The sequence below is a fragment of the Meleagris gallopavo genome, chromosome 16, assembly GCF_905368555.1.
Source record: "Meleagris gallopavo chromosome 16, MGAL_WU_HG_1.1, whole genome shotgun sequence".
Classification (NCBI taxonomy): domain Eukaryota; kingdom Metazoa; phylum Chordata; class Aves; order Galliformes; family Phasianidae; genus Meleagris; species Meleagris gallopavo.
The window spans coordinates 4,408,415-4,435,672 of record NC_139419.1 but is presented as its reverse complement, the minus strand read 5'-3'; the positions used below and the strand labels follow the sequence as shown (position 1 = coordinate 4,435,672).

Below are 27,258 nucleotides of genomic sequence, written 5' to 3'. Positions count from 1 at the left end.
AGCTTCAAAATGGTGTTTTCTCCTTGGAGGCAGACAGGATTGAGTGCCTCACCCAACCTCACCAGGGAGGAAATAGGATGGGTGAGTGGCTCAGTGTCTCTGGAAGGACCAGGGGGGCTGTCACTGTGTGTCACTGTGTGGAGGGGGGGGGAGGGATTGGTCTGGCCCCCTCTCCACTGTGCTGGGGCACGTGGCATACAGACGCCTTATGTAAGCCCATCCTGCTCCAGCACCGCTGCTCCTGCAGGGCCTTGGGCACCCCTCTGAGCTTTGAGCCCATTTCAGGGTCTTGATGGGTGCAGGTGCCATTGCATCGCCATGAAGGTAGCGTAATCCCCCAGCACTGGTCAGAAGGATGGAGGGAAGACAGCAGCGTGCTTAGGGCTTTTCTGTGTCTTCTGCTGAGTTCGTGCCTGCAGTTCTGCTAGGGTTTGCAGCCCCAGGAGGTGATGTGGGCTTCAGTCCACTTCTGCTCTCTTCTGCCCCTCTCTGCTTGCAGCCAGCTGGGTTTGGGTTCTCCACATGTGTGATGTGAGCTGACTCTCAAGGAGAAAGGAGAAAACAGCTCTGTTTCACCTATTCCCCGTGTTGCTAACCCACTGTGAAGGAACGTCACCCAAGCATGGGAACAGCAGCTGGTGAAGGACTCATTTCCCCATCCCACATCATGACCCTATCCATCTACCCTCCCCATGGGTGAAACACATCCCAGCACAGTGGGAGCTGTCAGCACCGCTGCAGCATCCAAGCTCAGGTGGGGACAAGGAGAGAGGTGGGATTGAAGGCTGCAGGGTGCTGGGGTGGCCCCACAGCTCTGACTGTGTGCCTGTCACCCCATGGGGACATGCCCCGCTGTCACTGCTCTGCTTCCCAGCTCACTCCCTCGCTCCCAGCTTGCAGCTTGCAAAAGTGCCAGTGGGCGATGGATTTTTTTGCAGAGCTCTTTCAGATTCCCCCGTTGGACTTTTGAAGCATCTGGTATCACTATCTCAGCGTCATTATGAATTAATTAACATTAATTCCCCGTTCTGGTAGCTCCTATTGCCAGGAGCCTTAGCCTGAGATTTTTTTTTTCCCTCCCCCTAAATGTAAGATCTAGACTGCTCCTGGTTGAAAGTCAGGAGGAGAACACACAGCTGGGGGTCATTGTCCCCATCCTTGTCACTGTCCCCATCCTTCATAACAAGTGCCACTGGGGCTGTGCCACAAGGAAAGAATTTCTTAGTTAGCTCTACGAAACCCTAATCCTGACTCCCCATACTGTGCTGGAAGCCCCAGGGATGCACACCCCACAGATGCCAATGCCAAGGATAGTGTGGGGGTGCTCTCTGGGGGATGCTGACCCTAGGGATGTCCTCTGGGGTGTAGGCTGCAGGAATGCTGTGCCCACAGTTGCTGAACCAGGGATGCTGCACCCAGGGATGCTGGGATGCAGATGTAGCTGTAACAGGTGGAAGCAGACTGGGAGTGAGGCCGGGATGCTTTGTCCTGGCTGATGTTCATCCTGCTCCCTGAATCACCTCGATGGAGATGCAGCTCAGGAACCCCAGCCTGGTCACCAGCTCTGTCCCCTGCTGTCACTTGTGTGCTCATGGCCAAGGGATTCAAAGGGGCTCAGTGAGATGTGGGCACAGTGCCCACCACCTGCCCCACTCCTTACCCTACAGTGACACAACTCTCGTGCACACCCTTATCCCCACTACTGTCCCCTGCCACCACTGTCCATCCCATGGCAGGGCCACAGCAACCCCAAGCCCACCCTTGCCCCTCCTGCACCCTTTGCACCACAGACAAAGTTGGCAGTGGTCTCCACAAGCCCTGGCTCTGAGGTGGGCTGATGGTGGCACCCCCAAGTCTGCTGGGGGACAAACTCCTGTGTCCTACATCCCCGGAGCAGCTCGGGCTTATGTAACGGCCGTGCTGCAGTCTGCTCTGCTCAGCCGCCAGTGCCACCGGCAGAGCTGCAGCACAGCCTGCGTCCCTGAATCGGTGCTTTTTGGGGAGGGAGGGGGATGCTCTGGGCCCTGAGGGTGGGCAGCAGCCGTACAGGAGAGGTGGCAGGGCTGGGTGAGTGGCTAACTTCATCTTCTGACTTAGGGAGGTGAAATCCCCCCAAGTGGCAGCACCCTGAGGAAGGACAGGGAGGGGGAGAGAGGAAAGACCCCGTCCTGTGGTGAGGTGTTGGGTCAGGGAGGGTGGGCGGGGGTCTGCTGGTATCTGTGCTCACTTCTCTGCCTTCCTCAGAGAGCAAATCCCCACTGTGCAGGTGGGGAAACTGAGGCAGTCTGTGAGCAGTGGGATGAGACTTCACATAGTAAGAATGAGCAGGTACTGGCTTCCTCCTGGATGGGGACATAGGACATTGCCAGCCCCTTGCATACCTTGGGTTTGAGATGCCATGCTGCAGGCTGAGCTCTGCTTGGATCAGGGAGTCAGTGGCAATGTTGTGCAGCATCTTTGCAGCAAGATGCAGACCTGGGGCTTGCTGTACATGCCATGACCTGGGGGCATGGGGACAGGACGGTGGTGGGGGCAGCAGATTGGTCACAGCTCATTTCTTGCCCTCAGCTTCTGTGAGCTGCCCTGGAGCCGGGAGCTATGGGTGGCCCTGAAGCTTGCGGTAGCATTCACCCAGTGTCCCCTTCTGGCTCTGCTCTGGCAGAGCTTGTGGGAAATAGGAGCAGGGTTTGGCTGTGGGATGTGCAGGGTCCCCCAGCTCGGTTCTGAATGTGTGGGGTCACCCAGTACTGTGGGGATCTGGCAGGGCTCTGTCATGCCCCATGGTGGGGCAGGAGGCCACCACCCCTGGGTGCCACCTTTGGGGACAGCTGCCAGGGAGGACAGGAGATTGACGTAGGCTGGAAAAACAACAGTGCAAAAAACATGATGTCACCTGCCAGTGTCTCCTCGGGGACCACCTGTGACACCCCACGGTGACTGAGTTCATGTGGTAACTGTCCCCCATCCCTTCTGGTGCATGTGTCAGTGTTTGGGCAGGATGGAGCCCAGGCGTCATCTGGAGCTGCCACTCACTGTTCCTCTCAGCTGTGTGACACAGGGACCCCGTGCCTTGAAGCAGCGGGAACAAGGGCTTCTGTGATCGAATCCCTTTTGCCTGGGCCAGGAGAATCATTGCTTTGTCCTCACTGCAAAGGCGTTTGGTTCCCTTTTAGGACGTGCCTGGAAATGAGCCACCGAAACAAACGCCAAGAAAAATAAGCCTTGGGTAGAAGCTACTCCCTTTGTGTCAGTCTTGGCCTTCCCAAACGTGGGTCCCTCATCTTTGGGGGCCCTTCTGGGAGCTCGGTGTGCTGGGCTGAGAATGCCTTCCAGCTCATCACACTAACCAATCTCCATCTGACAGCACATCATCCTTCCCTCTGCACGGAGGGCTGCAATGACAACGTACTTAAAGGGGCTGATGAATTAAGTGCGTCTTACAAATGCATCAGATATTAAAATTCCCATATAATTACAGTGCAATGGATTATGTGTGGTTCTGAAGGGGAAGCAATTCAGCTCGGCAATGGAATTACAGTTACAAAGGAGAGGCAGAGAAGCGTAATTGTGTGCAGCTCCACTCCCATGGTGGAGCAGGGCTGGCTGGGAACTGCTGCAGGAGTGATGCTGGTGCTGGCACTGAGGGCTTGTCTGGTTGGCCCTGAAGGGTTAAAGGAGGAAGGGGACGGAGCTTTGCAGTAGGACAGAAGGGGACATTGCTCCCCTGGGTTGGCACAGAGCAGTGAGGTGCTGGGGGCTGTAACTGCTGCCTTCCCCTATCCTGCTGCTCTCTCTGCTCTGCGTGCACACACACATGGTCCTGAGTGACATGGAAATCAGCAGCCAGAGCTTGAGCAGTTTGAAGAAGAGAGAAACCGATCTTTCCTTCCCCTACCCCTACCCCTTCCCTTTCCCTTGACACTCCCATTGCCAGCTCTTCTTGGGGACTTTCCTCCCCAGGGGCCACCTCTGCATCACCAAGACTCAAAAATATAGAGGAATGAACATGTGAGCAGCTGACTTCCATCCAGTGAAATGTGTGCAGTGACATTACAGGTGGCATTATAGTTGACAATGCCCTCCTGGGATGGGTTGTGCATGGATTCCAGTGGGCCAGGGATTTTGACTGTCTTGTGCCCACAACCCTGCTGTGCACTCCCTGTTATCCCAAAATCTCCTGTCCTCTGAGGGTCCCATCCTGCAGAGGATTGGATATGATGGGCACGAGCCCCCTGCTCCCCTCTCTCCTTGCCGCTGCTGTAGCTGGAGCAAAGCCTTTTGTGCAGCGAGCTGCTACTTTTTACTGTTAATTGTATGGAGCAGTGCCATCACCAGACAAATAAGCAGTGCTGTCCCAGGCTGTAATAAGGGCACGGAACAAGCAGGGTGCAGTGGCACACAGGAAGGCACGGGGATGTGTTAGGGAGTTACATGCTCCCTGCACCCACCTCGAGGCACCCACACATTGACACCCTTTGCAAACACCCACTAAAACCCTGAGAGCATCCCAAAACCTGTGAGCATCCCCCTCCTCCTCCCCAAAAGCACCGAGCCCCCCTGCTCGCCGTGGGGCTGCTGCCCGCACTCTGTTGCTAATTAGTGAAAGCTGGCAACGTGCACCATTCTCCTAGTCGTTAATTATTATTAATTAGTTGTTATGCAAATAAAGTTGAAGAGTGTAGCGCTGGAAGCAGCACAAATGAAAACAGCCCCAGCTCTGCTTTATGTAACTGCTGCTGGGTGGGCACCGTGCGGCCCCTGGGGGCACATTGGTGGCATGGGTGGCAATGGGCGCAATGGGGAAATGAGTGATTTTTGGGGATCCCAGCAGAGGAGGGAGATGGGGCACACGAGTGTGAAGGGGGAGAGGTGTCAGATGAGGGGGGTGATGGAGGTGGAGGGGGCCACTGCTGAGGAACTGCCAAGGGAACTGAGAAAAATGGGAAATTAAAGAGAGGAAAGAATTAATAAGGATCCCAGCTCGACCACAATGGCTTTGTGTCAGGAGAGCCGATACCACACGCTCTCTAATGCCTGTCCTCTGAGGCCTTTGGGAAGAAGTGGGGTTTGGGAGCCGCTCAGGAGCAATTTTGGTGAATGTGAGCACATTTCAGAGCTGTGCTTGTTCTCTGTCCCAGCTGCCAGCAGCTCCGTGCTGAGCTCTGGCCCTGGATGGGCTCCTATGCATCAGCAACGCACCCTTTATGTCCCTTCCCATTCCCTGGTGTCATTTGATTCCCAGTAATGCCTATATAAACTCAGTTCTGTTCTTCCTCCATCCTGAGGTGCTTGTCCTGGATATTTCCTTTGGGATATTTCAAGGCAGGGAAGGCAGAGGCTTTGCCCAAGCCACGCTCAGAGCTGTGACCAACATCCCAGCAGAGATAGGGACTCGCAGAGGTTCCCTGCCTGCCTTCTGTGCACTGGTGTGTGCTTGCAGCACGGCCGTATGCAGAGCTGAAGGATGCTTCAGTCTTGAACCAGAGCCTTTTGCCCGTGAGTGGGGCTGGGGATCGGACATGGCAGTGGAGCACAGCAGGAAGGAAGTACTTGATGAGGACGCAGCCAGCAGCGTGTGCACGTCCTTACATATGTGCTATTTTCAGCGTGATGGGGAGCAGGCCAAGTTCTTCAACAGATTGAGTTGGGAACTGAAATCCTCCTCTCCTCCTCCCCTTGCCCAGCACCTGCTGCCCGCAGGCACGGCAAGTCCACGCCGGGCACCTCAACCACTAACTCATTATTCACGCCAGGAATGCTCCCAGCACTGCTTCTGCCAAGCCCTGTGTTGCAACAGGACTGAGGATGGGGCATCCGTCCCTGCTTCCCCATTCAGGCAGCAGCACGAGCATCCCCCAAGCACTCCAACAGGGCCACGCATCACCTCTTGTCTTTACCTTTGCACACTTATGCATGCTCCCATCTGCCCACTCCTTCCTAGTTCCTAAGCAGAAAAAATCCCTCCTTCCACTCCACCCTATAACTGCATAAGTCTCCCCAAACCTCCCTTCTGCTGACCCGTCTCTCCCCATACTGCTGTGACCCTTCCCCAGCACAGCTGTTTTTGTGGCCGTGTCTTTACCCTGCTTGAAATGCAGGAAGAAGCCCGTGTGCAACACACTGCCACGGCACCCTGTAATCATTTTGTCAGCCAAAAAGCACTGTTGTCAAACCCCCACAGGCAAACCGTGAGGGGACGGGTTATGGAGAGGCACCTGACATCAGCCTGTGCTTTTCTTCCCCCCTTTTTAGTCCTGGATTTTGCTTTACGAGTGGGGTGAGCATTGAGTTTTCTTCTCCTTCCCACTTCTGGGTCCTTTGGTGGAGAGAAAGGGATTAGGAAAACTTGGCAGAATAGAGGCAAATGGAGAAGATGCATCACTGTGAGCTGGCTTTACTTAGCAAAGTGCAATTACACAATGGGAGCAGAGCACAGAGATTTCGGGAATTTCCCATGGGGCCAAACGGAGTGCCAGGCTCAGCCACCTTGTGTGGCTCCAACGTGTCCCTGCCCCCTTCTGGTTCTGTGGGGCATGAAGCATCCCCTCTCCGCCTCATATGCGATCTCCCTCGGGTCTCTCTCTAGTGGGAGGTTCACGAGATCCTCCTGCTCTGTCCCCACAGCACACGAAGCAGGTTGCAGCGGAGACACGGGGACGAGGTGTTTCTGAAGGGCTGCTCCATAACCTTTCTGCTAATGGGGAAGGGAACACTGGGGTAGGCTGTGATGCTGGAAGGTCATCCTGCTGGTGTCTTCCTTCTGTTTGAGCAATGGTTTGGGGTGCAGGTAGGCAGCGCAGTGTTTGGGCATTGTGTCTGTGCTCTGTGCACATCTCGTGTCTGGGCTGGCAGCTCCGGCTGGGAATCGATCAGCCATAAGGAGAAGCAGTCATAGGTTAACGAAGTGGTGGTCATTAGCTAAGTCCTTGCATTTCACAGCCTTGTTCTCTCTGTCTTTATCATCTTTTTGGGTTTGCACCCTGAGAGCACACCTGGGCAGGATTTGTGGAGGACGTGAGCATCGCTGTTCCCATAAAGCAGTGCTTGGACACAGAAAGACACCCAAAAGCCCACTTGTGAATCTTGTCTGCCTAATTAGTGTACCAGGAAAGACTCATCCATCCTTCCACATCCAGCTTGTCCTCAGCTGCCCACGTGAAATTCGGGCTATCAAACACCCGCAGCCACCATCGCAGCACGGCGCTCCTGGACGGAGACAGGTCCTTAAATCATCCCCAAGCACCGGGGAAATTGCAGACAGCTCGAGAGCAGAAAATGAAAAGGCGAAATGTCGTTCCTGGAGTTTTCTCCCTGAATTATTTGCTCAGCTTTAATAATAAGTTACACATAAGCAGAGCTGGAGCGGCTCAGCTGACTTTGCTGGGGGAAAGCAGCCAAGGGGATGCTGCAGAGCAGTACTTGGCGCCTGGCTCTCCTGGAAGCCTTGGGGCTGGGGACTGAAGAGGGGACAAAAATTAGAAATAACCCCTCTGCAATGCATTTGGGTTGCTTGAGTGTGGCAACCTGCAATGTGGCAACCTGCAACGGAGCGGATGCGGGGGCTGGAACTGGAGCTTTCCATTCATTTTTCTGGAGGTGGAGGGGAAGGCAACTGTGGGGCTGGGCTCTTCTGGTCCTGTCTCTCCGGGCAGCAACTCTGGGCTGCACTCTCTGTGCTATTCCAGGCTGGTTTGGCTAAATCCAGCTTGGTCAGGATGAATCACACCAGCACAGCCGGTGGTGACCTGCTGGCCACCATGCTTGCTGAGCCTCTGCAATTCCCTGTTTATTGACAAAAAATGATAAGTTGCTTTTCTGCCTTTCTTTTTTTTTTCCCCTCCAGGATCACAGATTGCAAATAATGACAGCCTGAAGCACAGGCTATTTCACAGCCCACTGGCACTTGGGGATGGGATTGCTGTGTGTTCGGGGATGGTGACACCATGAACCAAATCTTCATTGGGGCGAACCATTAATTTAAGACTCCCCTTTCTCTTCATTATCTCTTTAATGAAGCAGAGCTGAGGCTTTGCCATGCACCACGTGCACTACCCAGGGGTCAGGCTCTGTGCTGCTCAGTGCTGGGCTGGATCCTTCTCACTGCCATGATGGAGCCCATTGTCTGTGGTGCACCATGCAAGGGAGCATGGAGTGCCCATAGCTCAACCCATCTCCTGGATGCACTGCTTTCTGTGTGCTGCTTTCCCTCCCAGTTCTGTGCCATGGGCTATGTATAGCCACTGCTCCCTGCCCTCTTCTCCCCCACCCTCCCCAGGAGCCCGCTGCCTGCATTTCAGGAGCCGAATAGCAGGAGCCGACAGCACTCTGCCCAGGGGGAAAGCACAGGTGGAAAACTTCCAGGAGGAGCAATTTGCTGTGGAAATAACACTGAGCTGGTCTGACGTGGTGGCTTTCTGGGCAGCAACTGGGAGCAGACTGTGGCAATCTCTCCTGCTTGCTTCTAGCTCCTCAATGAGGAGAGGTTGAACCACTGATTCTTTATCCTCTGTACTGGAATGGGACCTGATTTGGGAATTTCTGGTGGTAGCCAAGCATCGTTTTCCATTGATTTCTCCCTTGGGAGCTCTGAGAAGCATGCTGGTCTTTGACCCCATAAAGACAGGGAGGTGTCCGGGCACTGCGAGCATATCAATGCATCTGCCTGGCTGCAGGACTGAGCAGCCTTTCCCCCAAATTGGAAGCATGCTTTTTTTTTGTCGTTGTTTTTGTTTTAAAATAAAGTAAAAGCAACAACCCAAGTCAGTAGGTGCACTGCCATCTGTGCCTGCAGCATGGCACAGCGGGGGGAGCAGGCAGCCCTCGGAGCAGCGAGGTGGATGGCTCAGATGGGTGCCACGAGCCTTCCTCCTCCTTCCTCCTCCTCGGAGAGGAATGTCCTGCTTCTCCTGGGGTCTCTCTCTTTGGAAGCTTTGATCTCCTTTCCAATGGCAGCTCTCCAGCCCCAGCAGCGTGGCTTGGATATTTTCCTCCCCTCTGATCTTGATGTGAAGGAGGGTTGGGAATCTGTCCTGCAGACCTACCCGGAGGGAACGGACAGACAGATGGATGGGGACGGTGTGTTGCCAGTTCGTTTTCTTCCATGGGGCTTCAGAAAGAGATGGGCTGATGGGTTTTGTGCCTCAGGGGGGCAATTTCCCTGGCAGCATCCAAGTTGTGTCACCTCTCTGCTTGGCTCTGTGACGACAGTGTTGATTTGAATTCTTCCAACTTAAGGCTGATTTAAATGATGGTGAAGCTGGGGGGGTGGCACGTGGGAGTAGAGCACTGAGCACTATTCTTTTTCGGTTGTCATATGCCTCCATAAAGACTTCTGCCTTGGGGATTTGCATAGATCCACGGTCCAGATTGCGCTGCAAAGCCCACCAGTGGTCGGCAGAGCTATGGCAACGGCTCCTGAGTCGTGCAAAAAGTTGAAGAGTGTTTGTGAGTCTCGTGCCGCGGCCATTTCTCTCACCTGGGGGGGCAACAAGAGCCCACCTTCCACTTGTGACCCATAGCACTCCCCGCTCTGCAGCCCCTGGGGGAAGCACGGTGTCCAAAAGCACTTTCTCTCTCTTTCACTTTGCCTTCGTGAAATATCGGTGAGTGATAACCTCATGGAGAGGAGGCTGCAGAGCTGCCCTCCTACCAGCAAAACCGCAGGAGGCAGAAGGGGGAGAGCTTGCAAACGTCCCAGCCACGAGCAAAGCTTAATTTGGCAGTTGTAATTGCTGAGGACACGCACATCTGTAGGAAAGCAGGCTCCCTTCTCGCAGTGCTCCCAGAAGGGCTTGTTTGTTTAATTTTATCTTGCAGAGAAAATTATAGAAGGAAAAAAAAAAAAAAAAAAACCACCAGAAATTCACAACCAACCACTCTGTGGTTTTGCTCAGCTGCAGCACCAAATGCCTCAGCAGAGCCCGGAGAGCGGCAGGGAGTGCAGCCCTCACCCAACGCAGGTATTTGTGTTGGGGAATTGGGCACCCGGTGCGGCAGCAGCACAGGATGTCCTCAGTGCTGGACGTACACAGTGCTGGATGTCCCTGCTCCTGCTGGCACATGCTGCCCTCCCACATGGTACTGGGTGAGAAGAGCTGCTCATGACCATCCTCAAAGCTGCTGAAGACTGGACATCATGCTCGTCACTCTGCTTAGAAGGGACTGTGGACAGCAAGCTGCTGTCCTGTGCCACCCCACTGTGAGCCAGAGCTCCATACCTGGAGCACTGCATCCATAAAAAAAGGACATCTTCACCCTGCGTTAGCTTTTGGGAGGATGGGGTTCAGCAAGGAGCCCAGCACAGCAGCTCATCCTGATGGGTACCAACAGTGAGCTTTGTGGTAGAGCAGGAGTGGGCCATGTCTCATGTGGGGGGTGAAATACTGGGGCTTTTTGAATGGTTGGTGCTTTGCAGAGCAAAATCCCACCACAGACATTGCTGGGCAGTGGTGGTGTAGTTGGGTGATGTGGGAATGCCTGCACTCTGGTTTCAACTCATTTTCTTTGCTGTCATTAGCTGTCATTAGCTTGAATTTCCAAGGGAGCCTGTGCTTGACATCAGATGATGACATCCTTTAATTTAGCAAATGCAAAAATGGGACCTTTTCCAACCAGAGCAATTAGAAAAGTCTTGCTCCGCTCCCATCCGTGATGCAGGATGCTGGCCAGGCATTGCCCCAATCCCCTTCTGCAGCAGAGACCGTCCACAATCATCACACCACCGTGCCCCCCATTCTCACCATCCCCACTCACTCTTCCAGTGAGCCAGTAAATCGCACCAGAAAGGGCTGAATGTAGGGCAGGACCTCACATGGGGGCAAAGGGGCTGTGCCCCCCTCTGCCAACCCCCGGCACTGCTGCAATCCCGTCCCAGCACGGATGCCCCTTTGCCCTGCCAAGGCCCTTCTCCACCTCTGGGTTTGCGTCTAACGGCGCGTGTCCCCCCTAAGCTGCTTAATGAGGGTTAAGAGGCTAACAGGCTTATTACCAGCAATTATTTCCATAGCCCTGCAGGTGTCCCTGAAAACGGCAGAGCCTGTGGCTGGGAGCAACCCGCAGGCATCGCCGCCAGCCTGTCGCGATGCTGAGCTTTTTAGTCCTTTTATTCCCCACCAAAATCCACGCTGTATCTTTGGTTGGAGGGCAGAATTGGGGGGGTGCATCCTTATAGAAAGCTCCCCCACTCCTGTTCCTTTAGCTATGCTTTGAGAGCAGCTCTGCAGCATCCCTGTGCCGGCAGTCGCCTGGAGACGGCCGCGGTGGGTTGCCACAGCGACGGAGCAGCACTCAGCATCCTCCCTGCTCCGCTGCTGGGCTCAAGTTGGGTGAGGATCAGATACCTTTGATCAGGGAAGGATACCTTGCCAGCAGTGGGGCTGGGGAAACTGAGGCATAACCGGTGGTGCTGGTGGTGGTGAAGGAGGAGGTTTTGGAAGATGTCATTGGTTATGAAGGGGCAAAAAATAGTGGCAGTGGGGCTGGTATGGGTGCATGGAGTTGCTGGGGGGGAGGATCAGTGTTCAGAGGGGGCAGTGCTGGTGCATCATCTCAGCACAAAGGTCATCCAGCTCCCAGCCAAAGTCTGGGCTCCCAACCCCACTTTCCCCAACTGGCTGCAATGCCACGAATGGCCCACTGGAGTTGGAGACTAGCAAGGTCACGGCGATGGCAAAGGTTGATATGCCCCCCCCCCCCAAGCTCTGGAAATGTCCTGCAGTGAAGGAGAAGAAGGTGAAGCTCTTTTGGGTGGTGGTCCTGATACCCTCTCCAGCACTGCCACAGAGCTCCCCCCAACCCAGGGAGCCTATAATTATAAATGACAACAGTGGAGGGCAAGGGGAGGTTATGTAACTTTGGCATTTGGAAAATTCTTTCTGCTCCCTTATCGGCCTTTATAAATACCTCCAGCTCGGCCCTGCCAGGCTGGGGGAAGGCGGTGGCATGGCCTGGTCCCTGTGCCATGCCCATCCAGCTTCTGTGCCTCAGTTTCCCTCTCCCTATGGACAGACACATCCCTGCTGCCACGCTAGCAGAGGGCTCCTTGCTGCCATGTGAATGCTGGGGGATTTATGCTTTTCAACCCCAGCAGCAAAGGAAGATGGATTTTCTTCCACCCCTGTGAAAAGCATGAAGATGTTCTTTGGGTAATGCCCATCATTGAGCTGTGGGTTCAAAGAACCATTCTCCTCTTGCCAGCACTGACACTTCCCACCTCTTCATCCTTCAGGCTGATCCTTCACCTCCCCACCCCTGGGCCGTGCACGTGTCTGCAGAATGCTGGGGGTGAACATCCCCATCCTCCTCCCCCAGACCCCCTGACACAGCCCACCCTGGGGGTGCTCAGCCCCACGCATCGCCGCTGCCCCGTGGAGGTCAGGAGCCCTCTGCTCGTGGGCGTTTTGCATTTACGCCAATGCAAAGTTACCTCCCCGCGGGGTGATGGAGGGCAGCTGGGGCCACATCAATATGCTGTTGTGTAACTGCGTGGCTGCTCGCCGGGGCATGTCCCTGCATCCCACCCACCACGATGCCACCAGGCCGGCTGCTGCCCCGGCTGCAGGGCGCCCACTGCGTGACATCTTCAAAAGATGGGCACAGCCAGGACCTTGGGGGTTAGGTAGGCTGTTTTGATGTGTCGTTGCTTTTGTCCCTAAAATCTTCCTGTTTTGATTTCACTTGCTGGGGGAGCGATGCCCTGCACCTTACAGAGCCGTGTGTGCATGAGGAGCAGTGCACAGTCTCACCAACATCAGACTTTGCCTTTTTTTATTGTAAGGATGGTGTTTTTTGTAGGATTGTCTGGAAAAAAAAAAAAAAAAAAAGTACTCTGGCTTTCTGCTTATGTGATCGTGCTTATGTTATCGTGCTTATGTGATCGTGCAGTGTGAGTGCCACCCAAATGGTGACCTGGGCTTGCGTGCTCCCAGTATGGCAGATGCTGACATTGGGCAGAGCTTTGACGTCGTGCTGCCGAGGCCACCAGGCTGGTACCCACGGGCAGGGAATGAGGGGGATTAATGCAGCTGCTGATCCCTGATGGCTCAGGGGCCGGGGAGCAGTGAGCCTCCCCGTTATGCAACTCTTGCACTAAATCTTCCTCGCATCAGATAAAGATGCTCTGTTGTGCCCCAAATACCCTGCCTTGTCTGGGTACTGGGGTATGGGGTCCTTCCTGCAGTTTGGAGGTGCCCAGCAATGGGGAAGGCAAAAAGGTGGCACTGCACAGTATTGCATCCTGCCCAGGTCCCTGGGAAGGAGAGCTCCTCTGATGGGAAGAGCACCATAAGGGGAACCCTCTGAGGATGTGAAGGAGACTGAGAAGGGGAAAAGATGGGAGCAGCCAAACTGTGCAAAGGCCTCTTTCATCTTGAAGATATCAGGCAACATCCTGTGTGTTTATCAGCCCCAGCGGAAGAGGAGGGTGGTTTTCCTTCCTCCTCTGAGAAAGGCTTGGAGATGTTTTTTGGGGCATGGCAATCATTAAATCACAGATTCAAAGATCCACTGTCCCGCCCTGGGCCACCGATTGCCTTGCCCCAGTCTGGAGTCCGATTCCCCAGGCTTGAATTTGTTGCATCCTTCATGCTGCTCCTTCCCCTCCCGAAAACCTCCGCAATCCCTTTCAAGCTGCTCCTCTCCCGCTCCCCTGAGACTCGCCGCATCCTGGGCACGTTCCCACTGAAATATCTCGGCCTTTCTACCACTGAAGTCTCCCACGTCGCTTCGCTCCCTCCCGCTCACAATCGTCCCGAAGGTGAGCGTCCCCTTCGCTGCCGCCGGCTCCCCACGGCCGCAGCCGAGGTGCCAGATCCTGGACATATAGGGAAGAGCAGCAGCTGTAATCTGAGCTCGCAGCAATTAGCTGGGAGCGCGGCGAAGTCCCCGCCGGCCGCCGCGTCGGGCTCAGCATCTGCGTCGTCCTCGGCCGCTCGTGCTGTCACCGTGGGGTAAGTAGGGCCCGGAGAGCCCAGCGCGGTGTGTCCTTACCCGTGTCCCCATCCTCCTGGGCTCGAGGAGTGTGGTTTGTGCTCTGCAGGCAATGTGATACTGAGGGGTGCTGGAAACGTGGTCGCTTCTTGGGTGGAAATTGCAGTTTTGTCCCGGCGTGGTGGAGGAGTTGGGAAAGGAGCTGTGGGGTGACGGAGATGGGCTGTGCTTCTAAACAGGGGGTGAGGAATTGCTGGTGCTTGGTTGGAGCAGGAGTGCTTGGGTGGAGGATGCTTATCACAGAATCACAGAATCACAGAATTGTAGGGGTTGGAAGGGACCTCTAGAGATCATCGAGACCAACCCCCCTGCCAAAGCAGGTTCCCTACACCAGGTCGCACAGGTAGGCGTCCAGGCGAGACTTGAATATCTCCAGAGAAGGAGACTCCACAACCTCCCTTTCCTTATGGGAAAGTGGCAGTGCCTGGGTTGTGACAGTTCATAGCAAAGACTTGCTCGTGTCTCCTCTCTGTTTGCTCAAGTGATTCGAGCATCCCTGATCAGGTCTTGGAGCATGGAAAGGTAGAGATTTCCCACCAGGAACCCGATGCCAAGCAGCTCAAAGTTGTTTTCCCCGCAGCGGCAGCAGCTGTACCACTGTGGCCGACAGATCCATTGTGCCCAGTGGGATGGTCATGGCACCTTCATGGCACCTTCCAGTGGTACTTTCCCCACGGCACCTTTTTCAGTACTCTGTGTTCAGGATAAACGTTTCCTGGGCGAGGGTTCTGCCCACACTGATTTCCCTCAAGCTGGAGATGGCTTCTGGAGTGATTTGCATTGGGTGAGAGCATGGGAAAACCCACCTTGGGCTTTCTCTTAACGGAATTTGAAAGAGACTTTGATGTGAGCCTGAGCTGGACCCTATGGCACAGGCAGTATCACACTGTGCAGTGGCTCTTAAGATAGTTTGTGCCCGCGACAGCCTGCATTGATAGAACCAGCAGTTCCTGCATGACCTCTAGATGCGGCAGAGCCCATCAGCGCTGCATCCCATCTCCTTCTGCCAGTGATAGAAATCTGCTTGAAGGCAGTTGTCCTTTTGGTCCCATTGCTCCCTATTTTCCCATGGTGCTTTTTAGCAGTTGGGCAATCCTCCTGGGCCAGGGCAGGAGGGTCAGTGCTGTCCCTCTAAACCTCTTGGCGTGGGCAGGATGAGAACACACCATCCTCCGATGGGAACTCATGTCACCATCGGGTCCCTGGGCAATGACACAGCTGGGGCACAGGACAGGCAGAATTGGGGCTGGATGATTTCACCCATGCCATTATCTGCTCCCAGTCCCACTGGTTTGGGGCACAGCCTGGCTCACACAATGCCCTGGCGAGGAGCCGGGCATGTATCTCGATTTGGGGACAGCGGCACGCGCTGGGCACGCGGGACTGATGGCTGCCATGTGGTAAAGGGGAGTGGATGGGGCGGCTGTGCAGACACCCCAAGGTCACCTATCCAAAAACACCCTCTCATAGTGTCCAGGAGGATTTTCTGGTGGAGGATGGAGACCATTGTGGTTGGGGATTTGTACATCCCACCAGGATCCCAAGCTGCCAGCACAGGTTGGATGGCTGCTATTGCATTTCACCTCCCAGTCATCTGTACCCAGAAAGGGGTTTGCTCCAAAAGACACTGGGCAGAACCAGGCACCTCCATCACCACTGTCTCAGTTCGAGGGGCTCTAGGGGCAACCCCAGTGTGTTCTGCCTGTGGGATCAGATCCCTGAAATGGCTGAGCCCATCCTGCGGGATCAGATCCCTGTGGGACACATCATGCAGTATGCTGAGTGAGGCTGGGGGCTCGGTGGGCACGAGCAGGCTGGGAAACCTCCCCTCCCCCTGACTAAATCCCTTCCCTGGCGCAGGACAGTAGGTTACGGGACTCAAGCAGAGGTTGGATTTAAGGAGATTACAACTTCTCCCCCAGGATAATCTAGAAATTCAATTAAAACTCTCTGTCTCTCCTGGGCTGCAGCAGGGCCACGGGGCACCCTGCACCCTGCAGCCATGGCTGGGGAGCACTGGAGAGAGCCCCCCAGGCTCAAGCCAGGTAAGAGCTGACCCTTTACCCCATGGCTTTCCTAGGGAAGATTTACCAGGGGGGAATTAATCCCAGGATGGAGTAAGGGTGGTAGGGGGAGGGGCTGTGGGACCCCAGGGGTTTGAGTGCGGGTGCAGCCATCTGGATGCATCCCTGGGGTTTCGTGTGTCCCTCAGTGCTTGTTGACCCTGCCAAAGCATTCAGCACCCCCCCCCACCACCACTTGCCCTCATCCTCACCCCTCACCATGCCCCTCGCTATCCGGCGCTGCAGATGTGAGCAGACAGACAAACAGCTGAAATATCCCGGGAGATGGGATTTCAGACCCAGCAGGGTGGCTGCAAGCTGGGGGTCACCACGGGTGATGTGGTGTTTCCTGACTCCCCCTGCGTGCATTCCAGGGTCCCCCATTCTGGTTACGGGTACCGCTGGGTGCCCTGGTCCCACCGTGTCCTTGTGCCTCAGTTTCCCTTCCGTGTGCACCACTTAGGCTCATTGACAGCAATGTGAGGCTCTAGTGAGGTTGGTGTTATTTCCCCACCTTGTCCCTGCTGAAACTGAGCAGATATTTCTCATTAGGAATGCGCCGTTGTGGGAGATCTGCCCGTCCTCCCTGTCAGCACGGGGGATGCAGGGGGACATTTATCTTTGGGACTTTGTCAGGGCCTGGCTCGCCTCACATCAGCTCTTAATTAATTGGAAATGTGCAAAGATGGGATGGCAGCGAGGCAAATGATTCAGGCAGAATAATTCTCTCCCCCAGACTAAGACCGGGTCCTGCAGGTGAGCCCCGTGACCCCACAGTTTTACAGATTCCCAGGGTTGGGTTTCCACATCAGGACTCCTGCTTCACACTGACATTACCACCCCACTGCTGGGGCATGAAGGGCATTGCTGTGGGAGATAAGGACGTTATCTCCTGCTGTAGGGCAGGCAGCAATGCCCGCAGTGACCTCCTTGTGCCGTCCCATCAGCTCATGGGCTGTCACCTCTGCTGGACCCACACGCCCTGGCTGCTCGTCAGGGTAAGGTGTGATGCTAAATCACAGCAGCTCGCTTAGTTGCCTGTAGCCAACTTTTCCTGGCGCGCTCGCTGTCTGTTATTGTAACGTTTAGGCCCGTTTTAAGAAAAATAAATAAAATTAGTAGTGCTGTCGGCGGGTTGCTCGAGACGCTCGGGCTCTGCGGGAAGCGGCTCTGCGGTGGGAGCTGGGTGGCTGCAGGCGTCGTTGCTCCTAATGTCAGCTAATGAGCTGGCGTCAGCCATCGCAGCACAGAGCCCGTGGGGAGCTGGGGGCTGCCCCTCTTGCTATTAGAGTACAGGAGTCCTGTTGGGGTCTTTCTGTATTAATTCTCTGCAGTGCGTGTTGAGGATGGGGCTCACGGGTTCTGTTAAGGTGTGAGTTTCTTCCCAGGCTGGGATGCTCCAGCAGTCTCGATGCGGTTGCAGCACCAGCGTGGGTCTGTGTTCAAATTAAAAGCAAATTCAGCTTTCAGCGAACTCTGTTTCAAAACAAAACTGTGCTAAATAAAGTGAGAGCTGCGAGCGAGCGCGTGCTCCGGCACAGCCCCGCTGCGCTGCTCTGTGCAGCTGTGGTTTCCCCGGAGCTCTGCTGTTGTCCCCGGGGCTGGAACTGCTCCCGGCTGTGGGTTTGTGTGTGTCGTCGTCCCCCTCCCTCTCCCCCGATGCTTTGATCCCGTGTCGTGGTGGGGGGTTGTGAGGGTTGGCAGTGCCACAAGAGCTGAGCTGGTCTGGGAAAAGTTGGGTTCGCTGCACAGGGTATCCCATAAACGGGTGGGGAGAAACGCTGTGGGATGTGGGGGGGTGGGGGGAGAGGAAAGGAAGGGAGGAAAAGGTGAGAGAGAAAGAAGGGGAAGGACGAAGAAAAGAATAAAAGAGAGAGGAAAATAGAAGGAAGGAAGGAAGGAAGGAAGGAAGGAAGGAAGGAAGGAAGGAAGGAAGGAAGGAAGGAAGGAAGGAAGGAAGGAAGGAAGGAAGGAAGGAAGGAAGGAAGGAAGGAAGGAAGGAAGGAAGGAAGGAAGGAAGGAAGGAAGGAAGGAAAGAAGGAAGGAAGGAAGGAAAGAAGAAAGGAAGGAAGGAAGGAAGGAAGGAAGGAAGGAAGGAAGGAAGGAAGGAAGGAAGGAAGGAAGGAAGGAGAGTAAAAGAGAAAAATGTAAAAAAAGAAGGAAGAAAAAAGGAAAAAAAAAGAAAGGTGAAAGAAGAAAAAGAAAAAATAAGAAAAAAGAAATAGAGAAATAGAGAAGGAGGGACAGAAGAAAGAAAGATAGGAAGGAAAGGAGAGAACAGGACGGAAGCAGGGACAAAGGATCAGAAGAGGAAGCAAGAAGGGGAGTGGAGGGGTGGTGGCTGTGACAGCCCCAAGTCTGCAGGGCATTACCGGGCTGAGGCAGTGCCTCCACACCACCCGGGCACATCTTCCCCCCAGCACTGCTAATCCAGCCCCAGCTAATCCTCTCACAGGTCACCAGGAACTCATTGCGTTTTGTCCACTGCTCAAATACATCTAGAATTAATTAAAAAAAAAAAAAAAAGCAACAGTAAATTCATCCGGTGACAAAAGCATGTGGCATGTTGCTTGGGATGCTCGTATGGGGCTGTGGGGCGAGCTGGGGGGTGATGGAGGGCAGGCAGCCTGGTGTGTCTCCAAATGCTCAGTTCTGTGAAAAAGGAGGAGAGAAAAAGCCTATGTAGATGTAGGCGATGTGGTCAGGAGGAGGACGTGGGCTGGGGACCAGGCTGTCTGAGCCACCTGCTCAGTCCTTTTAGCTTACAGTGTCCATGGGGTGGTTAATATTAACTGTCAATAGGAATTGTTAATGATAACCGTCAGTATTAACTCTTAATGTCTGTTTTTCTCTTTTCATGTCTGAGCATCCCCAGCAGCACAGCTGTGCTGAGTTTTACCTCCAGAGCCATTGCTCTGTTTGCTGATACCCCAAAGTGTGAGCAAGGTGCTTGAAAAACCAGCTTTGGGCATAAAACTGCTCATCTGGATAGCAGCAAGTGGAAATAAGGGACTTGGTGTACAAAATGCAGGCATGCATCAACCTTTTGCCAGAACCTAGGAAGTATGGGTAGTTCGTTGATTTTCCCGCTGGGCTTCTGAAATGATCCTCAAGTTTCAGGATGGATTTGGGGAGAATTTATGTAAAAGGAAGCCCAGCAGATCGCTGCTATCCGGGCTGGTGCAGCCCGAGGCAGGCAGTGCCTGGCAATGCTCCCTGGTGCTGGCAGTGATGCTGGGCTGGCCGCCCAGCCTGGCCTGTGTAATGGAAAGGGTATGCTTGTCCCTGCCTGTCCCCAGGGCTCTTGCTGATTGCAGGGATCGAGCGCATTGATCAGGCCAGTGGGTACAGAACAGAGAATACAGCCATGAGCCAGGCACCTCTGGGCTGGGGGAGTGGGGGTCTCAGAGGGGTACTGCTGGCAGCAAGGTGTCATCTCCCTTGACACATCCCACATCGTTAAATAATAGTGTTCATGATGGCAGAGGCAGTTTGGGAGACATCTCTTTGGGATGCTTGGGATGTAGCTTCGTGCAGTTGCTTTTGTAGCATGATGTGCCCCCTGTTGCCACTCCAGAGGTGCTAAGGGATAGCAGGATATGTTTGTCTTCCCACACCACGGGACAAGTGCAAGTCCCTAACCCTGCAGCTGGGCCATCCAGACGGGATCAAACTAGCTCCTTGTCCCCTAGCACCACTTCTCCCTTCATTAGACTTGGACATTAAAGCCTATCTGTGACCATAGATGGTTCCATGTCCCAGTGGACTCGTTGGGAAAATTGCTCTCCAGGACATCTGCCCAGAGTGAGTGCCTTCCCGGGGCCATCTCCAACCAGCTGCACGTTGGCTGTGTCCTCTCCCACCCCCGGGCCAGGGAATGGAGGATATATCCACATCTTTCTGTGTTTTCCCTCGACCCTAGAAGAGCTGGTGCTCAGGAGGTCGGGTGACTGCTGCTGTGATGTGCTGGGCAGCGGTCCATCTGGCATGGGCAATGTGAACTGATGGAGCTGCTTTCAAGCGTACCTTTATTAATATCTCTGAGGAAGGAGAGCAGCTTGGCCTCTCTGCTCTCCTCTCCAGCAACCTGACCCTGCTCTGACAGCAGAACTCACAAGGAATGCGAAGGGGAACAATTTTAAGAGAATCCAGTGCAATCCAAGTTTTTTCATTTGCTGGTGTTGTTGCGGTTCTCAGAAATGCTGTCTCCCAGCAGGGTTTGCCATACAAAAGAACAAAGTTTAAGACGTCTTCCTTCCTCACATGTAATTCTGGGGAGCAGCCTTACCATAGAAGCAAGGGAAAGGCAGTGTGGAGGTCTCCACCCAGCATGCAGCCACCACTTGGTGGACCCCATTTTTGCCACGAGAGCTAATGGCCGTCTTTGTTTTCTCATTGCAGAGCCTCTCACGGGAAACTTGTGGTGACGTGGCTGCCAAGACGTGGAAGCCTGGGACTTCTCTTCCACCGCACCAGAATTTGGGGGGTGGGCAGGGGTGGGCCAGGGGGACACCGGGAGTCACAAGACCCTTCTCCTTCATTGTGGGCTTGGCTCAGGGATGACTGCAGGCAGGGTCAACCCTTACAGCATAGTGTCCTCCGAGGAAGACGGACTGAGGTTGACCACCATGCCAGGGATTAACGGCTTTGGCAATGGGAAAATCCACACCAGGAGGAAATGCAGGAACAGGTTTGTAAAGAAGAACGGTCAGTGCAATGTGGAGTTCACGAACATGGATGACAAGCCACAGAGGTACATTGCAGACATGTTCACCACGTGTGTTGACATCCGTTGGAGGTACATGCTCTTGCTCTTCTCCCTGGCGTTTCTGGTATCCTGGTTATTGTTTGGGCTGATTTTCTGGCTAATTGCACTCATTCATGGAGATCTAGAAAACCCAGGTGGAGATGACACCTTCAAGCCTTGCGTTCTGCAGGTCAATGGCTTTGTGGCTGCTTTTCTGTTCTCCATCGAGACCCAAACGACTATTGGTTATGGCTTCCGCTGTGTGACAGAGGAGTGCCCGCTCGCAGTCTTCATGGTGGTGGTTCAGTCCATCGTGGGGTGTATAATCGACTCTTTCATGATTGGTGCAATAATGGCAAAGATGGCCAGGCCCAAAAAAAGGGCCCAGACGTTACTTTTCAGCCATAATGCAGTAGTAGCAATGAGAGATGGGAAACTCTGCCTGATGTGGAGAGTTGGGAATCTCCGGAAAAGCCACATAGTAGAAGCCCACGTACGAGCTCAATTAATTAAGCCCAGAATCACAGAAGAAGGGGAGTACATCCCGCTCGATCAAATAGACATCGACGTGGGGTTTGACAAAGGCTTGGACCGTATCTTCTTGGTGTCCCCCATTACCATTCTCCATGAGATCAACGAAGACAGCCCGCTGTTCGGGATCAGCCGCCAGGACTTGGAGACGGACGACTTTGAGATTGTTGTCATCCTCGAAGGCATGGTAGAAGCCACTGCGATGACAACACAAGCTCGGAGCTCCTACCTGGCCAGCGAGATCCTGTGGGGCCACCGCTTCGAGCCTGTCTTGTTTGAGGAGAAAAACCAATACAAAGTAGACTATTCCCACTTCCACAAAACATACGAGGTCCCGTCCACGCCCCGCTGCAGCGCCAAGGACTTGGTGGAGAACAAATTCCTGCTGCCCAGCACCAACTCCTTCTGCTACGAGAACGAGCTGGCCTTCATGAGCCGCGATGAGGATGAGGAGGATGATGACAGCAGGGGTTTGGACGACCTGAGCCCAGACAACAGGCATGAGTTTGACCGGCTTCAAGCAACGATAGCGTTGGATCAGAGGTCATACCGGAGGGAGTCAGAAATATGACTCTTGGTCCTCTCATTGACTTTTCCGAGGGTATTTTTTTTCCTCCTCTAATCTCTTCCCCTACAACCCGCTCAAATTATGCAGAACAATGCAAGTGCCATAGGAATGCTTGAGAAATTAGTCTTGTTCCTAGTTTTCAGTTTCATCGCAATAACCACTGAGCGGTCTGCAGGAGGGGACGGGGCAGGCACAGCGCTCCCCACACCCTGGGGGGACGGGGGGGTCCCGGGGCACATGTGTCCCGTATTGGCTGTAGGGCTGGGCTCTCCCCATGGGGAAAGTGCGAGCGTCTTCTTGGAGCCGAGATCCAAATAGAGGAAATATCAGGAAACAAACCTTTATCTTTCTTTTTTTCCTTTTTTTTTTTTTTTTTAATATATATATATAACTGAGCTGCAAACAAAACAAAAATCGCTCTTTCTGGCAGGCAGTATGATTCAGTTGCACAAGAACAACACTTGAAATACCATGCAACGTTAATGTACTTCTTTTTAATTTGGGGAAAGGGGAGGGGAGGGAGGAAAGAGGATTTTTAATTTTTTCAACATAACCTTTGGGAGACTGTTTACCAAAATAATAATAACAATAATATTAATATTAGTAATAATAATAATATTAAATCTGAAAGAAATGATTTGGTATTTTTTAAAAGCGAGCAAGGGAATGAATAAGCTGCAGGGGTCTCTTGAGTGGTGACTTGCTGGGTAGATGCAGGAGCTCAAAGCCAAGGCAGCATCTGATTTTGAGGTGGATTTTTTTTCCACTGGCACTGCTTCACAGGCAGAAAACAGATGTAAGTGGCTGCAGGTCCGTGGCAGTGAAAGCGAGTAGCGTAATTACCAGCAAAGTAGCTAATAAGGAAAAGCCAGACTGCTGTAGAGAGAACCCTTGTAAACACAATAATTAGCCACATTCTGGAAATATTGATCTTCAGGGTGGAAATCGGGCCTGGGGCGTCAGCTGCTGAAGTGCTGCGTCTCCAGTGGGGAATTCATAACTTCCACCAGAACTAGGATGAAAAAATGAAAAGCACAAAAGGCAGACTGGAAAGCTCTTGAATTTGGGTATTTTCCTATTCCACCAACCAATGTAGTATTTTCTTCTTCAAAAAACCATTTGTGATGTGGAGATCAAGGTGAAATGTGTCTTGCTGGGTTGCATCTCATGTAGCCCAGAAGTAGGACGTGAGCATTGTCCATGCCACCTCTGCCGGGCTGGGATTTGTGAATTCCCCATTCATTGGAGAGTTCTGTTTGGAGGCAGATTCTTTTCCAAAACCAACAGATGCCAGTCGGGAAACCCACCATGTCCTGCACATCACCCTGTCCCCATGTCCCAGCCTTGAGGTGGATTGTGCCTTAGAGATGCAAACTCACACGCGCTCATCCCACGCCCATCCCACCCATTCCCATCGCTCTGTCCCACCATCTGCTGCCCTTTGGGCTGGTCTTGTTTGCATGCTGGTTTGCCTTTAACTAACATAGAATCATAGGATCATTAGTGTTGGAAAAGACCATTACGATAGCCAGTTCCAACCGCCAACCCATCCACCACCATGCCACCAAACCTTGTCCCTACTATACCATGAGGCAAACCGTGCCGTGCATGGGAAGTCTTCTCTTCCTTTGCAAGGAGGGAAGTTGGGAAGATGTAGCTCACTGCTCCCCTCATGCTGGAGCTGAATATGGCTCCCTGTGCTGCAGGAAGGGCTAGGGTCCTGCACCCGGCTTCAGCCATAAGGGCTTGGGAGAGGGGTCTGCAGCAGTGCTTCAGCTCCGTGGGCTCCTGGCACTTTCCTCTCCCCATCCCACTACAGGCAAGCCATGTCCAGGCGTGATAGCCTAGTCTAAATGCCAGCAGCAGAGGTAGGATTTGTCCTCAATCCTCATCCCTATCTCATTTTTGCAAAGAGTGTCCCAAATAGGGCTGTCCCTAAAACTGGGGACACACTGGGACTTGCCATCGGGCACCATCCACGACTTTCATCTTTCTGATGAAGTGACACATCGCCATCCCATCGCCAGTCCCTTTGCACCAACGGGGATGGATTTGCCCCCCGTGTTTTGCCCCACAGCATCCAGGGGGGGTGGGCAGGGCAACGGGGAAGGGGCAGAGAGATTTTGTGTGCGCACTACTTATTTATTTTTTTAAAGAAATGCTTTTAAGTGGTTTTAGGTTCTTTTGAATAAATAATAACTCTATTAAAAGGTGCACATCTTGCTGCTGTAGGATTCTCAGAGGGTTAATTTCTTTATAAATATATATATCTCACAGTAAATATTTGTACAAAAAAAAAAAAAAGAGGGAAAAAAAAAAGAGAAATAGAGATGTCTTTAAGTAAATTATTGCTTTTAAAGGAACTTATATGATTGTACAGTGTTACCTGGGAGAGTAGAATAATATATACAGAAGTATTTTTAAACTACTGCGTAGGGAGGTGGGGGGGATGAGCCCACAGAGGCCAATTTGGGGCTCTCCTCTGCTCGTGTGGATGCGTCCCCTCCCCAAACCCCACTGTGAGGCTCTAGCTCTGTCGGTTGCTGTACCTGCACGGTACAGTCCTTGTTCTGGACATGGGTGTGCTGGTACATGGTGTACAGATATTATTTTTGCCTGTTGTGAGTGCTCAGAGCTCCTGGTTGCTTTATGACCACCACAGAGCTCAATGGAGGCTGCCTCGGTTGGTGGTTTTATTGCATGTTGTGAAAGAGAATTGGGAAAAAAGGCAACAAAAAGCCCCAACGTGGCAGGTGCTCCAAGGAGTGGCTGAAATGCTCTCAGGGTCTGGGTTCTGGTGTGGGAGCCCCCAGAAGGGCTGCTCAAAGCTGAGATGGTGGACTCCCCAATCAATCCTTGTCAAGACCACAGAGTACAGCTGGCATTACACTGATCCTTGGAGGATGGGGGAGGTGGGGAAGGCACAGCCCCAGTCACCCTCCTGGCAGCATCCTATGCTGCGTGCCCATAGCCCCCAGCAGCCCCGGGTCGGTGTGAGCCTTGAGTCCTCATAACCCAACGGAGTGCACTTCTCTGTCGTTAGGGCTGGGACAATCACTGAGTGCTTCACCTCCCGCGATGCGGTGCCTGCTCAACCTTCAAACCTTTTGTAGGAAGTGAATCCAGAGCCACCTTTTCTATCTTTAATAAGGTAGAACAGAAACGTTTTATTTTTAAACCCTCCTGCTCTTTTCCTTTCTTTGTGTGCTGACAACCAAAAGAACCCCCCTCCTCCCCAACCCCACTCCATTGCCCCATTTCTGTGCTTGAGTGCGTGGCCAGATTCCGCTCTGCCACCCCCCCCTCAATTCAGGGATGCTGCCACAGGGGGTGGGCGCAGGGCTGGGTCCGGACGCCCTCCAGCTGTGCACATCTGTTCCGCTGCCCCCATCCCCTGGATGGGTACCACCTCGGAAAAGCCCCATCTTTCCTCCTCCACCCCCAAAACATGCACCTCAGGGCTCTCTCAGGCTCTGCCCCATGCAATGTGGGGACCGAGGCTGGCCCCCAGTTTGACAACTGGGAGCACTGGTTTCCCAGGGGTAAAAGGCAGCGTCAGTTTGCTGGGGACACAGTGACGTGCAGCGGTAGCAAAGTGATGGATGCAATGAAAGTCTCTGTACCTTCTCCACCTCCAGAGTTTCTCTGTCTCATTGCACATATATTTGAGATATATGTGACAATGTATATATATATATTTGTAAAATGTATTTCAAATGACAAAAAAAAAAAAGAAAGAAAAAAACTGGCCAATTTTATGTTATTTTAAATATATTATATATATTATATATAAGAGTCTCCAAAAACTATAAATAGAATAGAGAAAATAATATAAATATGTAATAAATGTATTTTGATCTATTTAAAATATCTCGCGTCATGCTGTGTATTTTAAAGACCATGGAGAACTGTCTGGCTGTAGAGTACTGGAAATGGGATTTGTAGGCTGTCTGTTGTTGTATCCTGAAGTATACGTAGATTTTATATGTGCAGCAAACATTAAGCATGCCTTGGGGCCAGTGGGACTGCACTGCCCCAGGAGCTGGTTTGGATAAAAATGGGAGGTTTGTAGGAGTTTCTCAGCAAACATCCCTCTTGCTTCCTCTAGATAGGAGAAAGAAGCCAAATTTGAGTCTCAGTTTTTGCCAAAGGGAGATGATGGCTGGAAATGCACTGGGCTGTGGGGTTACTGGGATGGGAAGGATGCTGAGGTTGGATGTGATTTCGGGGAATGGGGAAACAGGGCTCTGTGGTGTTAAATCAGCACAGCCAAGCCTTAAAACTGGGCTGTTCCGTTCATCCAGCACTGGATGCTGCTCATGCAACCTGAAATCAGCTGCTGAGACAGCACAGGGAGCGGATGGCAGCAGCTCAGCCGTGTGGGGAGCCTGAAGATGGGAAGCCATGACCAGGCAGAAGGAGCACAGCCATCCGAGGCCGACCCACAAATCTTTCCCAAGCAACCTTGTCTGCCCTTGGGCTGCACGAGGATCTGCTTCCTAAGGGCACTGCCTCCTCCAGAGACACCAAGTGGCTGTTTAAACACCTCTAATGGGACATCCTGGCTACAGGAAGGCAGAGTGAGCATGTGGGATGCTCTGCTGGGGTTCATGGCAGGTGGGCAAGATGGGCAATGTGAAGAAATTGTTAATCCAGATTTCTCCAGCTGGTCACACAATGTGGGATGGACAACAATTGATCACCGGCTCCCAGCCACTGCTGCTTGGCTGGACAGACAAATTTCTTCCCTTACAGAGAGATTTTTGCTCATAATGTAGAAAAATCACTGCCAGCCACTCACTGCAATCAGCACAGGTAGGGCTGGCACTGGGCGTGAGGTGGGAGCGCTGCACGTTTAATTTATCAGGGGGAGACTGAGAGGTGACTTGATTACAGCATTTGTCATGGGGAGAAAACATGAGTCCAAAGAGGTAACTTAATCTACCGGGGAAAGGCATAATAACAGCCTCTTCCTGGAAGCTGAAGCCAGACAAATCTGTCTTAGAAACAAGGAGCGATCTTTTAATAATGATTAGCTATTAGAACAAGCCACCAATCTCTGTCTCTTAATGCCTTTAAATCTGTACCAGATGCTTTTCTGGAATCTTTTTTCTCACTGAGGAGCAGAGAAGGAGCGGTTGGGGAAGGTAGTGGGAAACCTCCCCAGAACACGGGCTGCAGATTGGCTGCAAATTGCCCCAGGGAGGGCACAAGGAGGCCCTGCAGGGCCCTGCTGGGGATGGGCACCTTGCTCCAGCTTCTGCTCTCATGCAGCGTTGACTCTTCCTGCAGCCTACAAACCCGTCGTTTTAGTTGTGGAAGCATTTAATGATTCAGGAGTTGGCAGCTCCCCTAGGGACGGT

The 27,258-nt window shown here is 53.1% G+C and overlaps 1 protein-coding gene across 2 annotated transcripts in view; it reads left to right on the top strand.

Annotated features, from left to right (window-relative positions):
• LOC100541373 (ATP-sensitive inward rectifier potassium channel 12) overlaps positions 1 to 25,765 on the top strand; it is a 28,103-nt gene extending 2,338 nt beyond the window's left edge. The window contains exons 1-2 of one of the 2 annotated variants that reach the window (XM_003210604.5): positions 13,854 to 13,946; positions 20,451 to 25,765. In XM_003210604.5, coding sequence (XP_003210652.1) covers positions 20,609 to 21,898 — 1,290 coding nt within the window. In that variant the 5' untranslated portion in view covers positions 13,854 to 13,946; positions 20,451 to 20,608 and the 3' untranslated portion in view covers positions 21,899 to 25,765. Of the gene's footprint in view, positions 1 to 13,853; positions 13,947 to 20,450 lie in introns of those variants that run through there. The other variant, XM_085237527.1, reaches the window with a different exon arrangement.
• The last annotated feature ends 1,493 nt before the right edge of the window (positions 25,766 to 27,258 follow it).